This window comes from Muscardinus avellanarius (assembly GCF_963383645.1).
Source record: "Muscardinus avellanarius genome assembly, chromosome: 6".
Taxonomy (NCBI): Eukaryota; Metazoa; Chordata; class Mammalia; order Rodentia; family Gliridae; genus Muscardinus; species Muscardinus avellanarius.
This window is the reverse complement of record NC_137791.1, coordinates 48,764,529-48,782,515: the sequence shown is the minus strand read 5'-3', so window position 1 is coordinate 48,782,515 and position 17,987 is coordinate 48,764,529. Positions and strand designations below refer to the sequence as shown.

Sequence of the window (17,987 nt, the reverse complement as noted above, 5' to 3'; positions counted from 1 at the left end):
CTGTGGCCCGCAATTTGACTCACTGTTCTTGAGTACGCAGATGTAGCTGTACTGGCCTCGCTGAATTCGCTGCTGCTGCCGCCGGTGGCAATATGGCGCCGCTTTTATTTCTGGTAGACTTGCTTTGAGGCATTTCATCATACTGAAGAACAGGATTCAGAATTCTTCTTGCATTTCTTGTAGGTCAGTATTCATGATTTCCATAATTTCTTCACTGTTCCTAGTTTTCATATATTCAGGGTTCTCAGGCTTATTTTTCTGATGTCTTGGCATCTTGTCTTTTGTGGATATTATGTCTGATCCAATCTTCGTAATAGGAATTTAGAGGTGTCAGCAGGTAAGTAGAGGAGTCTCTGTTCTCCACAGCTAGGGCTCGACTGGTCTGACTTTTCCCCATTCACCATAATTGGGAGGTCTGTAGTGATCCCAATATTCGACTAGTTGGGTCTAGTGTTAAGTGTAGGTCTCCTCCCAGAGTTCCTCTTGATCAGAGATTGAGTCTGTCTGAGCCTCTGCTATGTCCCACAGCAGACTCTACTCCCAACTTTCTGGGTTGTTACACAAAGTTTCAGACCCAGGGAGTTTATTGCAGCTACAGGAGTCTCCTGGTGCACCAGGCTGGGAGTTTTTCCATGGGAACTGTGACCTTCACTTATGGTGTTATTGAGAGCCTCTTTGGATCTTTAGAGGGTGTGGTAATCTCAGCCGCCACTATTCCTTCACTGAGTCGAACTGCAAAACTCTCAGACCCAGGGAGTTTATAGCAGCTGCATGGGTCCCTTGGGTCACTGGGCTGGGCATTTTCCCACGGGAACCCTGACTTCACTTTTGGTGTTATTTAGAGTCGCTCTGGAGGGTGTGATAATCTTAGCTGTAACTACTCCTTTACTGGGTTGAACCACAAAATCTCAAACTCAGGGAGTTTATTGCAGCTGCATGATTCCCTTGTGGTGCAGTGCTTGGAGTTCTCCTTCGGAGACCACAGTTTCATTTATGATTTTGGTGTACGCTGGTCTGGATATCTGGTGGGTGTGCTGAGCTCAGCCGCTGCTGGCAAGATGACACCTCCATGGTGTCCTCGGCTGTGAGGGATGCGGGTTTCTTTTCTGGTGATGAGCTCCTCTTTGGATCACTGAGGGTATAGTGAGTTCAACCACTGTAAATTTTAGCTGGTATTTGCGTACAAAGCACTGATAACTTACAACCTGTGGATCTGCAGCTGCTCACTTTAGATCCTTGTTTTCCTTTTTGTCTCTGGAGTCCAGAGCTGTGAGACAAGATGGTGCTGCTGTGGTGACCACTGCAACAAGATGGGCATATTTCTTTTCTGCTCTCTGGTTGAACTTATAATTCTTTTATTCTCTGTCCCTTATATTTATCAGTTTTATTCCTCTAATGATAGTGATTTCTGGATTTATAGAATGTTGTTTTTGAGGCAATGGAGATCAGGTGTCAACAGGACTCATAAGTGCTGCTTCTCTTGGTCACCATCTTCCCAGGTCCTTTTTAATCATGTTTTGATACTAGTAAATTTATTCTAAAATACTGTATCTCTTTCATGTCCTGAAATGTATTATCAGGATTTAGTAGGCGTATTTATCTTGTTCTCTCACATCTTCTCTCATTTTTAATTTATTTTAAGTTATAACTCATAAAATTTGTACCCAAATAATGTCTTTTATAATGAGATTACTATATAAAAAGACTGGCCACACAATCTAACATGTAAATACTAACTAAAAAATTGGAGTGTCTACATTACTATTAGTGGAATAAGCCAGGCATAGAGACACAAATACTTTAAGATCTCACTTATATGTGTTATTTAAAAATCTCATAGAAACTGAAGGTGGAATGATGGCTAACAGAGGCTGGGAGAGTAGGGGAGGAGAGAGGGATGGGAAAGGTTGATCAGTGGTTACTAAGTTACAGTTAGGAAGTTTTGGTGTGCTGTTGCATGGTAAGGTGACTATAGAGGACAATAATAGATGTTTGAGGAGTCAGATATGTTTAACCTGATATAAAGAGTACACAATATATACATGTATCAAACTGTCATATGGTATACCATCAATATATACAATTTTTATGATTTTTAGGATCAATTAAAAATTAATTTAAAAATTAAATAAGAAATACCGGGTGTGGTGGCACACACTTGTGAGGTATGGTGGCACAGCACTTACGAAGCTGAGACAGGAGGATCTCACAGGTTTGAATCAAGCTTCAGCTACTTAGTGAGGCTCTCAGCAGCTTAGTGAGACCGTATTTCCAAATAAAGTATAAAATAGTTCTGGGAGTGAGTCCCAGCACTTGGGAAGCTGAGACAGGAGGATCGCACAGGTTTGAAGCCAGCCTCAGCTACTTAGTGAGGCTCTCAGAAACTTAGTGAGACCCTGTTTTGTTGGGGTCTGCTCAACCGCCTGACAAAACTTCCGATGAATTAGCTACATGTAGCGCCGAGCGTGTTGGGGTCTGCACAACCGCCTGACAGAACCTCCGATGAATCTGCAACATGTAACGTCAAGCGGATATGAAGGGCGTAACTATTCCCCTTGCCCCTGCTAGCCCAATTTGGTAATGTTGAGCCTTATTGGCTAAAATAATGCTTCCGTGCTCGTGAACCCCTTGCGCATTGGATAATGATTGGCTACAAGTTATGTGCTTTGCGCATGCAAGAGTGACTTTTAGCTTGATAGGTTAGAATAGTTTCCTGTTGGAAATCCCCCTTGTGGTTTTTTGCTTTAAATTGGGTTGCCTGAAGAAAAATAAATGAGATCCTGCTTGACATGTCTCCCAGCTCCGTGGTTGCTGCTGTTTGGGGCTGTCGGCACTCACCTTCCTTCTCAGCCCCAACGCTGACGGGATGGACCCGTCACTGTTTCTAATAAAATATAAAATTAGGTCTGGGAGTGTAGCCCAGAGGTAGAAAGCCCTGGGTTCCATCTCCAGTACCACAAAAATAAATAAATAAATAAATAAATAAATAAATAAATAAATATGTTAGTAATATTTAAATTGTCCTATAGATTTCATATAATTACAATGGATTCAGCAGAATTATTTTTTGGATACACAAAAGCTCATTCTAAAATTTATATGAAAAAACAAATGAATGGAATGGTAAAAATAACTCTGCAAAATAAGACTAAATTTGGAGGAATCACACTATGATATTTGACAATTTAGTCTGCGGTGCAATAATGAAGACAGGAGATTTGGTACAGTCATAGATCAATACAACAGAATGGAGAGTCTAGAAATAGTCATATATATAAATACAGCCCATTGATTTTTGGCAAAGGTGCAAAGGTGGTTAAATGGAGAAATGATAGGTTCTATTTGTTAAATATTTATTTATTTATTTATTTATTTATTTATTTATTTATTTATCTATTTTAGTACTTGGGATTGGACCCATAAACATTCTACCTCCAAGCTACACATCCATTCCTTTTTTATTTTTTATTTTGAAACAGAATTTACCTAAGATGCTGAGAGTCTCACTAAGTGACTGAGGCTGGGATCCTCAAACCTGGGATCCTCCTGTCTCAGCCTCCCAATTACTGTGATTTCAGGCATGTGTCACTGTGCCTGGCTTTGTCAAATCTTTTAAATCAATTAGATGCATGTTTGGCAAATTTTTTTCCACTGGTCTTAACCTCACAATTCATACAAAAATTAACTCAAAATGATGTACGCATCTGAATATAAATATAAAACAAAATAATAAAATGTTTAGAAGGAAACACATCTTTGCAATCTGTATATAGGCAAATAATTCTTAGACATGATAATGAAAATATGAATCAATATATGCCAAAACACTGATAAATTGTCCTTGACCAATTTTAAAACTTTTGCTCTGTAAAAGAATCTGAACAGTATTTGGGAGGCTGAGACAGAAGGATTGCAGTTTGTAGGCAGCCTCAGCTACTTAGTGAGGCTCTTTGCAACTCACTGCAACAGCCGTTCAAAATAAAGAATTAAAAAATAGGGCTGGGGCTATAGCTTGAAGGTAGAATGTCCCTGGGTTCCATCCCCAGTCCTTAAAAAAAGTGAAGAGATTAGAGAGACTACATACCTACATACTAGATTCACAAATCGCATACCTGATTGGAACATGCAAAGAGCCCTTAGAAGTCCACAAAGTTAGCCGGGCGTGGTGGCCACGCTTGTAATCCCCGCGCTTGGGAGGCGGAGACAGGAGGATCGCGCAGGTTCGAAGCCAGCCGCGCTGGCATAAGAGACCCTGTTTCAAAAATATAAAATAGGTCTGGGAGTGTAGCCCGGAGGAAGAAGGGCTTCCAGGAACCCCAGTACCACCAAAAAAAAAAAAAAAAAAAAAAAAAGAAGTCCACAAAGTAGCATAGAGTCCCAGAATGACTGCACGAGGAGCCTCAAAAATTCTCTACTCCAAAATCAATTTTTAAAAATGATGAAATAATCAAACTTAACCATTGTCTTTTATTTTTTAATTTTATTTATTAACTTATTATTACTAATTTTTGTGGTACTTGGAATTGAAGCCAAGAATCATCTACCTTTAAACTATACTACCAGCCCTATTTTTTATTCTTTATTTTAGAACAGGATCTCACTATTTTTATGAAGGGCCTCACTAGTAGCTGAGGCTAGCTGCAAACCTGCGATCTTCCTGCCTTAGCCTCTCAAGTCCTGGGATTACAAGTGTGTGCCACCACATAAGGCTATTGTAAGTATTTTAATATTAAGCAAAGAACAAACAAGTTAATGCACATTTATTCATTAAAATTTTCTAAATCTTCACAAGAATAGCCATATTCTGTATGGGCTCCTCCCTCCTGCCAGGCTAGAAATTCTGATTATGTGGGAACATCAGTGACTGCTTTTAGCTCTGCTGCCCTGCTAGAGGACACTGGGTTCCTTTAAAGCAAAGCATGGAAAAACCCATACCTGGAAGGATAATTAAAAACAAATCCATTGTAATAAAAACAGCATGGTACTGACACAAAAACAGATACATAGACCAATGGAGCAGAATAGAAGATTCAGAAACAAATCCACTCACTTATAGACAATTGATTTTTGATGAAGGGGCCAAAAACATACACTGGGAAAAAAGATAGCCTGTTCAACAAATGGTGCTGGCAAAACTGGTTAACCATATGCAGAAAAATGGAAATAAATCCCACTTTCTCACCCTGCACAAGAGTCAACTCAAGGTGGATCAAAGATTTGGAAATTATACCAGAGACCTTGAGGCTCCTTGAAGAGGCATTTGTCCAACACTGCAACACATAGGCACAGACAAAAACTTTCTCAACAAGACCCCAAAGGCAAACAAACTAAAAGGCGAATCAATACATGGGATTGCATGAAACTGAAGAGCTTCTGTACAGCAAAGGAAACTGTCAAGAACCTCAACAAAGAGCCAACAGAATGAGAGAAGATTTTTGCCACCTACACTTCCAATAGGAAACTAATATCTAGAATATACAGATAGCTCAAGAAACTCAGCACTAAGAAAACAAATAACCCAATCAAAAAATGAGCAAGTGAATAAATAGACACTTCATGAAAGAAGAAATTCAAATGGCCAATAAATGCATGCAAAGATGCTCAACATCATTGGCAACCAGAGAGATGCAAATCAAAACTACCCTGAGATTTCACCTAACTCCAATTAGAATGGCAATCATTCAAAACACAAACAACAACAGATGCTGGCCAGGATGTGGAGAAGTGAGAACTCTAAAACATTGCTGGTGGGATTGCAAATTAGTGTAATCACTTTGGAAAACAGTATGGAGGATCCTCAGAAGGATTGAATGAACTTACCATTTTACCCAGCAATACCACTTCTGGGTATTTACCCAAAAGAAAGGAAACCAAACTACCAAACGAATGCATGTGTATGTATGTTCATAGCTGCACAATTCACCATTGCCAAACTATGGAACCAGCCAAAATGTCCATCAAGAGATGAATGGATTACAAAACTGTGGGATATGTACACAATGGAATTTTACTTAGTCATAAAAAAACACAATTACATCATTTTCAGGGAAATGGATGGAACTGGAGGACATTATGCTAAGCGAGATTAGTAAGTTACAAAAAATAAGAAATCAGATGCTTTCCCTAATATGCAAAAGCTAGGGTGAAATGGATAACAGGAGGAGCTCTAGATGAAGGAAGTTCTATAGATGAGCAAATAAGGAGACCTAACTGAGGTAAAGCAAATGATGTACTTAAAGCGATATATCAAAGTCAATCACTAAGCCAAGCATGGGAAGGAGAGATGGAAAGGTACCAGGGTAGGAACTGGGTACGGACTAATTGGGTGATGTGTGCATGTATGTCTCCACCATTTTTTATCCCATTAAGGTGTATGACTAAAAGGCAGAAATAATTAAAAAAATAAATGTTATAAAATATGGGAAAAAACAATAGATACCGGGCTGGGCATTGGTGGCACATGCTTGTAATCCCAATATTTGGGAGGTTGAGACAGGAGGATCGCAGTTCACAGACAGCCTCAGCTACTTAGTGAGGCCCTTTGCACCTTAATGAGACCCTGTCTCAAAATAGAGAATAAAAAATAGGGCTGGGGGTGTAGCTCGGAGATAGAATTCCCCTGGGTTCCATCCCCAGTACCGCAAAAAGTAAATAAATAAATAAATAAATAAATAAATAAAACATACCCCAGTGTATGACTACAGTGTACCAATAAAAAAATAAAAATAAAAGACCACAATAGAGACCCCAAAGTAAATTAATAGGGAAGGCTAAAACATGGTGGTATTCTTAGTTGGAGTAAGCAACAGAACCAAAGGCCAGTTAGGAATTTAGAAGTATTATTCAGGAGAAGACACAGACATGCAAATCCCTTTTAAAATTGTATATAACCCCGGTGTTTTGGAAGGCTGTGGGCATGCGCAATGCAGTGCCTACTCAATTCATTTCCTTTAACCTTAAATACTTCCTGGCAGTGCTGGCTGCTCCAGCATTTAATCTGCGATAACTCCTGTAATACAGTCTCAAAGGCTTTTCAGGAATGCATAAATGGAAAGACACGGACAATAATGAGCTGAAAGGCTTTTTTGCAGCAATGTTATTTCAAGGTATGGTCCAGAAACCTGAGCTAGAGATGTTTTGGTTCACAAGGCCTCTTTTGTATATACCTCTGTCTCTGGCAAATTATAACTGGTAGAGTTTTTTGTTTTTTGTTTTGGGGGGGGGGTCTGGGGATGGAACCCAGGGACATTTGACCTCCGAGCTACACCCCCTGCCCTATTTTTTATTCTTTATTTTGAAACCGGGTCTCACTGAGTTGCAGAGGGCCTCACTAAGTAGCTGAGGCTGTTCGCGAACCGTGATCCTCCAGGTCTCAGCCTCCCGAATGCTGGGATTACAAGCGTGCGCCACCACGCCCGGCTGACTGGTAGAGATTTTTACCTTTGCTTCAGTGCCACAGAGGCTCAAACTTCATTGTTCAACTTCCTTCCTGTGTTCAACTTCCTTGTAAATAAGTTTCAACTATGTATATTCAAAGCAGAAACACCGCAATCAATTAATTGTAGGGAGATTTGATTCAGCCTCAAAGAGGATGCTTATGTAAAATTAAACGAATGTGGCAGCAAGCTTCATGTTTATTAGTCTTTTAAAAAATAGTGAATAGGTTAAGAGAGATTTGAGAAAGCTCTTGAGAGTCACTAGACTCTGGATGAATGTGAGGTTGACTTGTAAATTAGCAGAATTTTGTAAGCATTTCATTACACAGATCCAGTAGCAAACCTGGAACTCTCCTAGCTCAAGGTACTTAATTAAGCACAACTTTCCTACTGTCATTGGCTAATTGGCTGGCCACCAGCAAAGTTGATCCCGAGGCACTGTGACTTCCAGGCTTAAAAATAAAAGTCAGAAAACAAAGATAAAAACAAAAAAACATCTAGAATGAACTTTATCTAAGCTATAAAGTAAGTTTAAGAAACTTTAAAAGAATTTCAGTCTTATACAGTGTACAATCTTACCACAATGGAATTGAATTTAAAATTAACAAAAGAAGAAAATGAAAAATTCACAAGTATCTGAAAATTAAAAGCATACTTTTAAATAACCAACATGTTAACAAACAAATCACATAGAAAACTGAAAATTATTTTTAGCTAAATAAAATGAAAACATACCAAAATTTATAGAATGCAGATAATGCCAGGGCTATTAAAATTAATAGCTAGATATGCATCCCTATTTTTCTCTTCGTGTTCTTTTTCTTTCTTTTCTTTTTTGTGGCACTGATAATTTAACCCAGGGGCACTCTACTTCTAAGCTCTACCCAGTAATTTGTTTGTTTGTTTGATTATGTATGTACTAGGGATTGAACCCACAGGCATCTTACCTCCAAGCTGCACCTCAGCTATTTTTATTTTTTATTTTGAAACAGTCTTACTAAATTGCCAAGGCTGGCCTCAAGACTGTGATCCTTTTGTATTAGCCTTTCAAGTACTACTAGAACAAAATAAAAATAAAGGAAATATGAAAGATGAAAAACAGAAGATAGAGGGTACAAAGAGTTTGTTTTTTGAAAAGAACAAAAAATGACACACTTTTTAAATTTGTGAGAAAAAGAGGAAAAACGGAAAGTCCTAAATCCAGAAAAGAAAAAGGGGCCATTACTACTGACCTTATCAAAATTTAAAGGATTTTGTCAGGTGTGGTGGCGCAGGCTTGTAACTCCAGCATTTAGGAGGCTAGGACAGGAGGATCACAGATTTGAGGATGGCCTCAGTTACTGAGTGAGGCCCTCTGCAACTGAGTAAGATCCTGTTTCAAAATAAATAATAAAAAATAGGGCTGGGGATGCAGCTTGGAGGTAAAATGCCCCTGGGTTTCCCCAGTACTATACACACACTCAAAAAATAGGCATATAATTATGAAGACATTTTAAATGATTTAAACCATTATAGGCATAGAAATATATAGATATTTTAAACCATTTAAATCCTTATCATAGTCATATAAATAAAAAGAGGACCAACCAGAAACAGAATTGACTCTGCTTTTATTCTGTTCACAAGTCTGACAGGGATTATTAACCAAATATTCTTTAATATAAAATAAAATCTCATGTATGAAAAGAGTTATGACTGACATATTCTCAGAGAATCTGTAAAAGAACATCTAATTTTTTTTTTTTGGTGGTATTGGGGTTCCTGGAAACCCTTCTACTTCCGGGCTACACTTCCAGAAACCTATTTTTTATATTTTTATTTGGAAACAGTGTCTCTTACGCGATAGAACCTGCGCGATCCTCCTGTCTCTGCCTCCCAAGCGCGGGGATTACAAGCGTGCGCCACCACGTCCAGTGAAAACATCTAATTTAAATGAGAAGTTTCTCAGGTTTCCCTGTGAAAGTAACATCCGAACTGCTATCTAAAGGGGGTACATTTAGCTAATGATGAATTGAAGGAAGAAATAGGAAGCAGAAGGAAAACCGTGTTCGAAGTCTTTGGGCCAAAAACAGCATCACATAAACATGAACTTGAAAGAGAACCTGAGAGGTTGGAACGGAGATTAGGCCCAATGAATCACACTATGGCACAAAACCGTACTAGAGAAAGAATATTCATTTCATAAGAACAGCAAGAAAACATTGTAGGATTCTAAGCAGTGGTGTAGAAAGCATGCTTTTATATATGTTTTGAAAACATTATTCTGCATTGTAATATGAAGACAGCAGGATGGATTAACACTAGATTGGGGAAGAAAATTTAGGAGGCTAGTGGAGTACTCCAGGAAAGATACAGGTGGTTTATATTAGGGAAATGGTAATAAAGCCAGAAAAAAAGGCAGTAGATTTAAGACCTATGGAATAACTGGGTGGATACCTTTATAGCTTATTGAATTGGAGAACACTAAAAGAGGAAGAAAAGTTTGGAAGAAAAGAGAAAAAAACATATATCAAAAACCCATGAGGAGTTGCAATGCAGAAATGAACCTAACAAGTTGGCTATTTTGGGGAGTAGGATTTTTTGAACTTTTAAAATTGTAATTGTGTGGCTCTTGCAATAACTAAACAAATAACAAATTCAAGTATAAGACTAAAAAGGAGGATGGATCTGGATCATAGATGGGGGACTGAAATGAAAAATGACTTGGAGAGCTTTTGCCATGTATTACAACCTTGAGTTAGCTACTTTTCAATAGTAGCTAAACCAGGCATGGTGGCTCACACTTGTAATCTCAGCATTTGGGAGGCTGAGACAGGAGGATCATGATTCACAGACAGCCTTAGCTACTTAGTGAGGCACTTTGCAACTTAGGGAGACCCTGTTCCCTGTTTCAAAATAAAGAATAAAAGAATAGGGATGAAGGTGTAGCTTGGAGGTAGAATGTCCCTGGGTTCCATCCCCAGTACTGCAAAAAAAAAAAAAAAAAGTAGCTAACTCCACGTTTAAGTAAGAAAAATACTTTTAGAGGAAAAAGTACTTTATCTTTTCTTGCAGTTTTATCCTGTATCATGATAGGCCACGTGGGGACTGCTCACAAGGGCTTAGTCCACTAAGAACTTCATTCACTGAGTTCTACATTGGCACCATGAAGCAGGTTTGGGGCCTACAGAGGAATGCTTAATCAAATCCACAGGAAACTTGCTTTTGCATTCCATGGTATGGTGAAAGATACTGTATTTTTTCTTATCCATACAATGAATTTCTTGAAATTCAAGCACCAAGGATTCTTTAGCACTTAAGGTATGTTTGGGCCGCTATTAAGAATAGTCAAACCATATTGCCAATTTTCTTTACCATTTTATATGATTATCATAAATAATTAAGACTTTTTGATCTGAATGGTTATGTTACAATTATACCCTAGACATATTTTATATTCATACATATTAACTGATATTAATACGGTGTACAAGTTAATATCTTACTCTACATTTGTATTTTCTTAAATATTTTTCAGTCTTAATTTTCATCTTATGTATCACCTTTAATCCAGAAAACCAATTAGATCTTAAAAAAATGGAAACTCTTAATTCGAAAGCTCTGTCTGGTGAGGTTACTTGGGGACAGAAAATAAAGTGCTATAATTCAGACCTGGAATGTCCTCCCCAAAGCTCAGGTGTTGAAAATATGATCCTTAATGCGTCAAGGTCTCAAGGTGGAGCTTATAGGTAATGATGGAATCATGGGGCTCTTGTCTCATCAGTGAATTAATCTATTTGATAAACTAGCCCACAGATAGCTGAATGGACTATTGGGATGTTGAATATAGTTAGAAAAATTTCACTGGAAAAATTTCCTTGGAGATCTGCTCTGGAAGGGTTCATCTTGTCGCTGGCTCCTTCCTCTCTGTCTCTCTGCTTTGTGGCCACTCTGAGTTGAGCAGCTGTCCTCTGACACTCTGCAACCATGATGTTTCTGCCTTTGAGTCTGCTGACTATGGACTGAAGCCCTGAAACTGTGCGCCTAAATAAACCTTTTCTCCTCTAAATTGCTCTTGTCAGGTATTTTGGTCACAGCCATGCAAAGCTGGCTAACATATGAAGAAAGAAGAAAGTCAGGCCCAGGATTTACCATTGAAATGTCTATGCATTGAACCATCACATGCAGGTAGAGATTCAGAAATAAAGCTGTGAAAGAGAGATGAGGAGGAAGGAGATAAGAACAGATGGAAGCCAGAGAGACTTCTAAGAATAAGATGTCTGTGAGAATTATTGCCGAAAGACCAAGAAAGTGAAGAATTCAAATGACCACTGGACTTAATAACGCGGCTCTTTGGATAAAGTGTTAGGAAAAGAAATCGGGCTTGAGAGACTTAGGAGGAAAAAGCAGATAAGGAAATGGGAATATAAGTGACTGTTAGCTTATGCTTTTTAGATATCTTTGTTTCTCCTTTTGTAAAGTTTCTGTTTATATCCTCTCTTCTTTTGTACATTGGGGTGTTGTCTTGGTGAATAGTGATGTTAAGGGTTTCTTTCTTAGCACTGTAGCTGTTAAATATACTACAAACTTTTTGACATATCCTTTCATATTGTGGCTGATGTAACCTTGATAACAGCTGAAGTTCTGTTGTTTGTTGTTTATCTGTGTGTCACCTCTGATCATGTCTTAGTCTGTGCTGACCTTATGTTTCACCCATTCAAATAATATATGTTTATTGCTTTTACAAGGTGCTTATGATTAATTTGATAGGAATCAACACTGTAATTTTAATATAACTTTCACACTTCACTAGAGCAGCAATTTCAGTGGACAGTAATGGCTATTTTTAAATCCTTGAATAAGCTGGGCATGGTGTCACATGCTTGTAATCCCAGGGCTTGGGAGGCTGAGACAGGAGGATCGTACAGGTTCAAGGCAAGCCTCAGCTACTTAGTGAGGGTCTCAGCAACTTAGTTAGACCCTTTTTCCCAGTAAAGTATAAAATAGGTCTGGGAGTGGAGCCTGGAGGTAGAAAAGCCCTTGGGTTCCATCCCAAGTACCACACACATACACACACACACACACACACACACACACACACACACACACACAATTATTTAAATAAGAACTGCAAAATGGCAAAAGGTTTATGTTTTCTGAAATTAACATTCCCCAAATATAGTCTTAATACTATTTTGTACATAATTCAAACATATAAAATAATTATTTCAGGCAAATCTCACTAGTTTGTCATCTGGACTCTAGTCAAACATGACTATCATATGAATTTAGGATATTAACTGCATGGGCAGTGAACTTCCCTATCAGAGGAATGATGTCGACATAGGATACTTAAATCAGATTGAAATATGATTTTAAAAAAATTAAAAAAAAGTGTTAGGAAAAGAAATCGGGCTTGAGAGACTTAGGAGGAAAAAGCAGATAAGGAAATGGGAATATAAGTGACTGTTAGCTTATGCTTTTTAGATATCTTTGTTTCTCCTTTTGTAAAGTATTTATATTCACAATATTTATATTTATATTCACAATATATTTATATTCACAATATTTATGGTCATCATGTAAAATTGGCCACAATATATTTAGGTCATCTGTTACTAGGTTAAGATCTCACTATTTTCCATGATTATATATTGTTATTTCTTCATAATCTATTTCAAAAGCCCTCAGTAGAAGTTCTGTGAATAACTTACATAAATTATCTTCATGAAAAAGAGCTAAAAAGAAGATTTATAAAGAAATTTAGAAAAAATCAGCATGTAAGACAAATTTTATTTGGCCAAAAATTATTTCTTAGTTCAATTAAATATTCCTTTTAATAACTATTCATGTCAGTTATGTCTGTGTGTTTAAAGAACATGAAAAGTTTTTGCTATCCTTATTAATACCTTTAGACTACTAGATAAAATATTTACTTATTTCCTTAAGAGTTACCAGTAAGAAACAGTGAATGTAATTTTAAAAGTTATTTAAATATTTACCTCAAACTGGACCAGGTACCCTGAAATTATCCTCTACTATATGTTAATAAAGCTTTCTAGAGTTTCTAACTTAATCTTAAAATGTGTTCTTAAACAATAGAAGAAAAATATATAGCTGTTTACTAATATAAAATGATACATCATAAATGAGTAGAAGTTAGATGATATGAAATTAGATGATATTGTATTAGCTAATATATTAATAATTTTCTAACTTCTGCATTCTCAAGTAAAATATATGTAAACATCCATGTGTCCATGCAGGACACATGGTATAAACAAGTTTTAAGCTCTAATTTTTTTTTTTTTTTTGAGGGTGAGGACTATAATCAAATGTGGCAGTCTTCACAGTTAGTTAGAAGATGTAAAAGCTCAGATGTGAAGGGGAGCGTGGGCTCTGGAGCGAGCCGCAGTGGTCTGAATCTTGGCTCTACTGCCTGATCTTGGGCAAGCTTGGCATTTTTTAAGATATATGTTATATCCAAATGTTATATTTCAAAATGGTAAGTTTGGGGAAGATGGAGAAAAAAAAAAGACTCTTCATTGGCAAATTATCCCACCATATGTGTTGTGTGGGCAGGGAGGTGGTGACTAGCAAAATGGCCTTCTAGGCAGAAGAGAGTGAATGGAACTGAAAGACGTTTGGCCCAACAAGAGAACAAGAAAGGACAAAAAAAAAAAAATTTTTTTTTTTCAGGAATGTGTAACATAGCAGTAGGACCCTACTTCTGGAGAAAACAGAAACCTGTGACCTCACATTCAGATATTTTGTAGTTATTCACAAAGTGAAAATAAGAAGCAAGCATTTCTTCTAGCACAGAACAACTGCCAAACATTTTAAGGAAAACGACATGTCTTTTATTATAAGAATGTGTGACCATCAGCTTAAGGTTTTTCATTTGTAAGATACAGGTGTTCATTTAGGGAATATTATAAACCCTTATAAGTATAAAGTCTCTAAGAATCAAAGGAGGATGGCAAGCATTTTGCTGCAGGTAAAGGAAAGGAAAAACGTGTGTCCAGTCAAAGCTGAGGTTTTTTAATTTTATTTTTTTTCTACAAGCTTAGGAGGTCTTTTCATTTTAGGCAGAGAAAAAAACTTATTTAGGCTAAGATGACACAATTCAGTTTATATTAAATGGGGATAGAGAAAAACACTTAAAATTAAATAATTGAAGTATTCACATTGCGGTATAAATGATGTATTCCTTTAAAAGTGAAAAACAACTAGAGTTTATTTAATCTTTATGGTTATTTCAACAAACTATTATTTGTGTATAAAAATTAATACCTGTAAGCATATTTTATTAACTATGTTCTCAATTCAAAGAAACAGTAACTCCATGTAACCATAACCAAAGGCATCATGACTCACATGTCAACCTCAGAAGGGTTCACCTTGTGAACTTTATTTTTTGGTGGTACTGGAAACCCTTCTACCTCCGGGCAACACTCCCGGACCTATTTTATATTTTTATTTGGAAACAGGGTCTCTTAAGCTAGCGAGGCTGGCTTCGAACCTGCGTGATCCCAAGCACGGGGATTACAAACGTGCATCACCACACCCAGTGTTCACCTTGTGAACTTTAACCTATAAGATGGCTGCAAATACCACAGCATCAACTTTCCCCAGTCCTTGTTTCATAAAACACCAATGCAGAAAAACTCCATGGACTGGTAAGCTATTTAGAGTTTTAATGCCTGTTACATTTACACAGTATTTGATTTTAAAAATCACTACAAGCAGATTTCTCCTCACATCTGCAATTTTATCAATAGTCTACTGAAAAACGAGTATTTAAAGGAAATTTTCAGTATTTGAATGTGGTATGCTTCAGATGTTATAGCAAATACTATGCTGGATAAATGTTGTATAGTTTTTGTTACATATTTCAAAACATGTAAAAGAATATGCATTAATTTAAACTAGTGAGTATAATAAAATAGCTTGTTAAATTACTCCATTTCAGAAATGTTGACAGGAAGTAATTGGAAGAATAACCTGTATTTTTCCTTTCAAAGTTAACACATCAATTTCACATACACTAAAATCCCATCATATTTTATACTGCCTCATTAATCCTTTAAGTAGATTGTGAGCATTTTATATGTTAACACCTCTATCTCCTGACTACATTTACAAACCACAAACAAGAAACTTGAAAAAAGGAAAAGAAACCAAAATAAAACACAAAAGAAAGATGTGAGCATCAAAAAAAAATCATTTACTTTTATTTTGGTGGAGCAAAACTGGAGCTGGTTTCACTTGTTTCCCAACTTGGGGCAGATTTGTTCTGTCTTTGCATTCATTTTTATCTCTAGAAGAAAGGCAAGAGTGAATGTGTGCAGAAGATCAGTTATAAAGGAGAAAGGAAAGGTACAAGTTCAGAGGCCTTTAAAAAGTGTGCCTTTGGTTTACTTACCTGAGTTAAGGATACATAGTCACTAGTCTTTCACTTAGCCCTTAGTGCCTGACATAAGAAAACAGTTTCTGTAGAGGTTATGTATTAGTTCCATTGTGTTCACTGTTTCAAAATAGCAAAGACAGAGGATAAACTTCTGGAAATTATTATTTTTGTTTTTTCATAAAGGTAGTTGAATACAGTTAAGAATTATTATTTAGCCTAATTTTATTTAGAAATAAGCTTGTTAATGTAAAAGAGCATTCTTTTATTTTCACAAACTAAAACCTTAAGACTGCATTAAAGTGATGCCATTCCTCTGTCTCCCTCACACAGCTGTCAACCACAAGACTGAGACTGGAATCAACTAGTGTGATTCACTTTTACTATAATATTGAATTAATATGTAATGAACTTTCAATAATAGGTAGGGATTCACCGTTGTCTTTCCACAGGTTTTCATTTTTATAATATTCAATACAAGAAAGTAAATGGGTGCAAAATTTTCAAAGACTTATAACATGAGAATAAATGTTGGAATTTCATTCACTTTCTTTTAATTGCTTGTGCATCTCAGATGAGAGAACATTCTGGAAAAAAATATTTCAAACAGCTGTAAAATAGCATGTCTCTTTTTTTAACCACTTATTCCTTGGGCTTTCTGTGGACCATCTTCTGAAATATTCAGACACTTCCTTACAATCACAAGGTTTGCCCAGTTTATGGTCTCTGGAAATTAAATCTAACCAGACGTGATGCACCTGCTAGCTGACATCAGTCTTGTGGAGGGAGCTTGCTGCCTTCCATGGATCCTGCAGGACTGAGAGGCTAAGCCAGTGCTGGGTTGGCAAAGTTCCTGGAGTGAGGACTGGTGGGGAGGGGACCAGCAAATCAGATAAAGGCCGGAAGGTTAGTAGGTGACTCTCTTTCTATTTCTTTACCAGAATAGTGACTGACAGAGAAAAGGAAGACCAGAAATACTCAAGTTGCAGAGTACATACATTTCACTCCATTGTTCAAAGTTATTTGAGCAATTTGCTAATATTGGACATTTCTAGCTAAGTTTGCCTATTGCGAAAGGGGGGTTTCCATATCAATCTCATGTGCCTTCTCCACTCGCTCTTAGAAGACCTTAACAGGGATCTAAGGGGTTGGTTGGGGTTGGGGCACGAAAGCACGATTCAGTCACTGTACTCTCCTAGAACTCTTTGAAAGACCCCCTAAGTCACCATTTCTTTTGCAGTTTTATCCCAGCGCCTAGATCTTCTCTCCCTTCTCCCGCCTTCCCCCACCTCCCCTACCTGTCCACCGCGATCGCAGTCATGGAGTAGATGCTGGCGAACACTGCTGTGATCGGGAAGAAGTTCTGGAAGCGGCAGTAGTTGGCGCCAAAGTACCACTCGCTGTGCAGCGCATAGATGAAGTTGACCAAGGTGTTGAAGGCAGCCATGGAGGCGTCGGAGAAAGCCAGGTTCACGAGGAAGTAGTTGGTGACGGTCCTCATGCGTTTGTGGGCCAGAATGATCCAGATGACGATGAGATTTCCGAAGACCGCCACGGCCACCACCACGCCATACGCCAAGGACCAGAGAGCGATGCGCCAGGACGGCTGCACGAACTGGTTGGTGAGGTTGGCCCGGGGCTGGGAGGGCGCGGGAGAAGCGGCAGGAGGTCCCGGCTCGGAGGAGGAGGGGGAGAAGTTGCCAGCTGGGACTAGTAGTTGCAGCCATCCAGCCTCAAAGGCCCCCGCGGCCGCCCCGGCACCCAGCACCGCGGTCAGGTTCCCAGCGTCCGCGCCCAAGCCTCCCGCGCCCTCGGTCCAGTTCTCAGCTGAGCGGAGAGAGGCCATCGCCCCGGGTCCGCACACCGCCGACAGTCCTCACGGACTCGGTGAAGTTCCTCTCGCCTCCTGGTCACTGACGCAGGCTGCCTTCAGTCCCGCCCCGAGAGCGGGCAGAGGGGGGGACCACGCACCTGAGGGCAAAGAGATGCTCTGAGCCAGCAGGTGATGGGGAGGAAGGAGAGTCGCACTTTCTTCGGAGTTTGCGACTCTGTAGGCTGGAGAGGTGAGATAGTCCCGAAGAGAGAATTTTAGGGGCTGTTCCCAGTGGGGAACTCGGTCCTACCCCAGCAGAGATACCTGCACAGCCGGGAAAGTGAGGATCCGG

The 17,987-nt window shown here is 38.5% G+C and overlaps 1 protein-coding gene across 1 annotated transcript in view; it reads right to left on the bottom strand.

Annotated features, from left to right (window-relative positions):
• The window catches only part of TACR3 (tachykinin receptor 3), a gene marked incomplete at both ends in the record, with an annotated part of 74,017 nt that extends 56,349 nt beyond the window's left edge, over positions 1-17,668 (bottom strand). The window contains one exon of the mRNA XM_080698061.1: positions 17,121-17,668. Coding sequence (XP_080554187.1) covers positions 17,121-17,668 — 548 coding nt within the window. The remainder of the gene's footprint in view (positions 1-17,120) is intronic.
• Between the last annotated feature and the right edge of the window lie 319 nt (positions 17,669-17,987).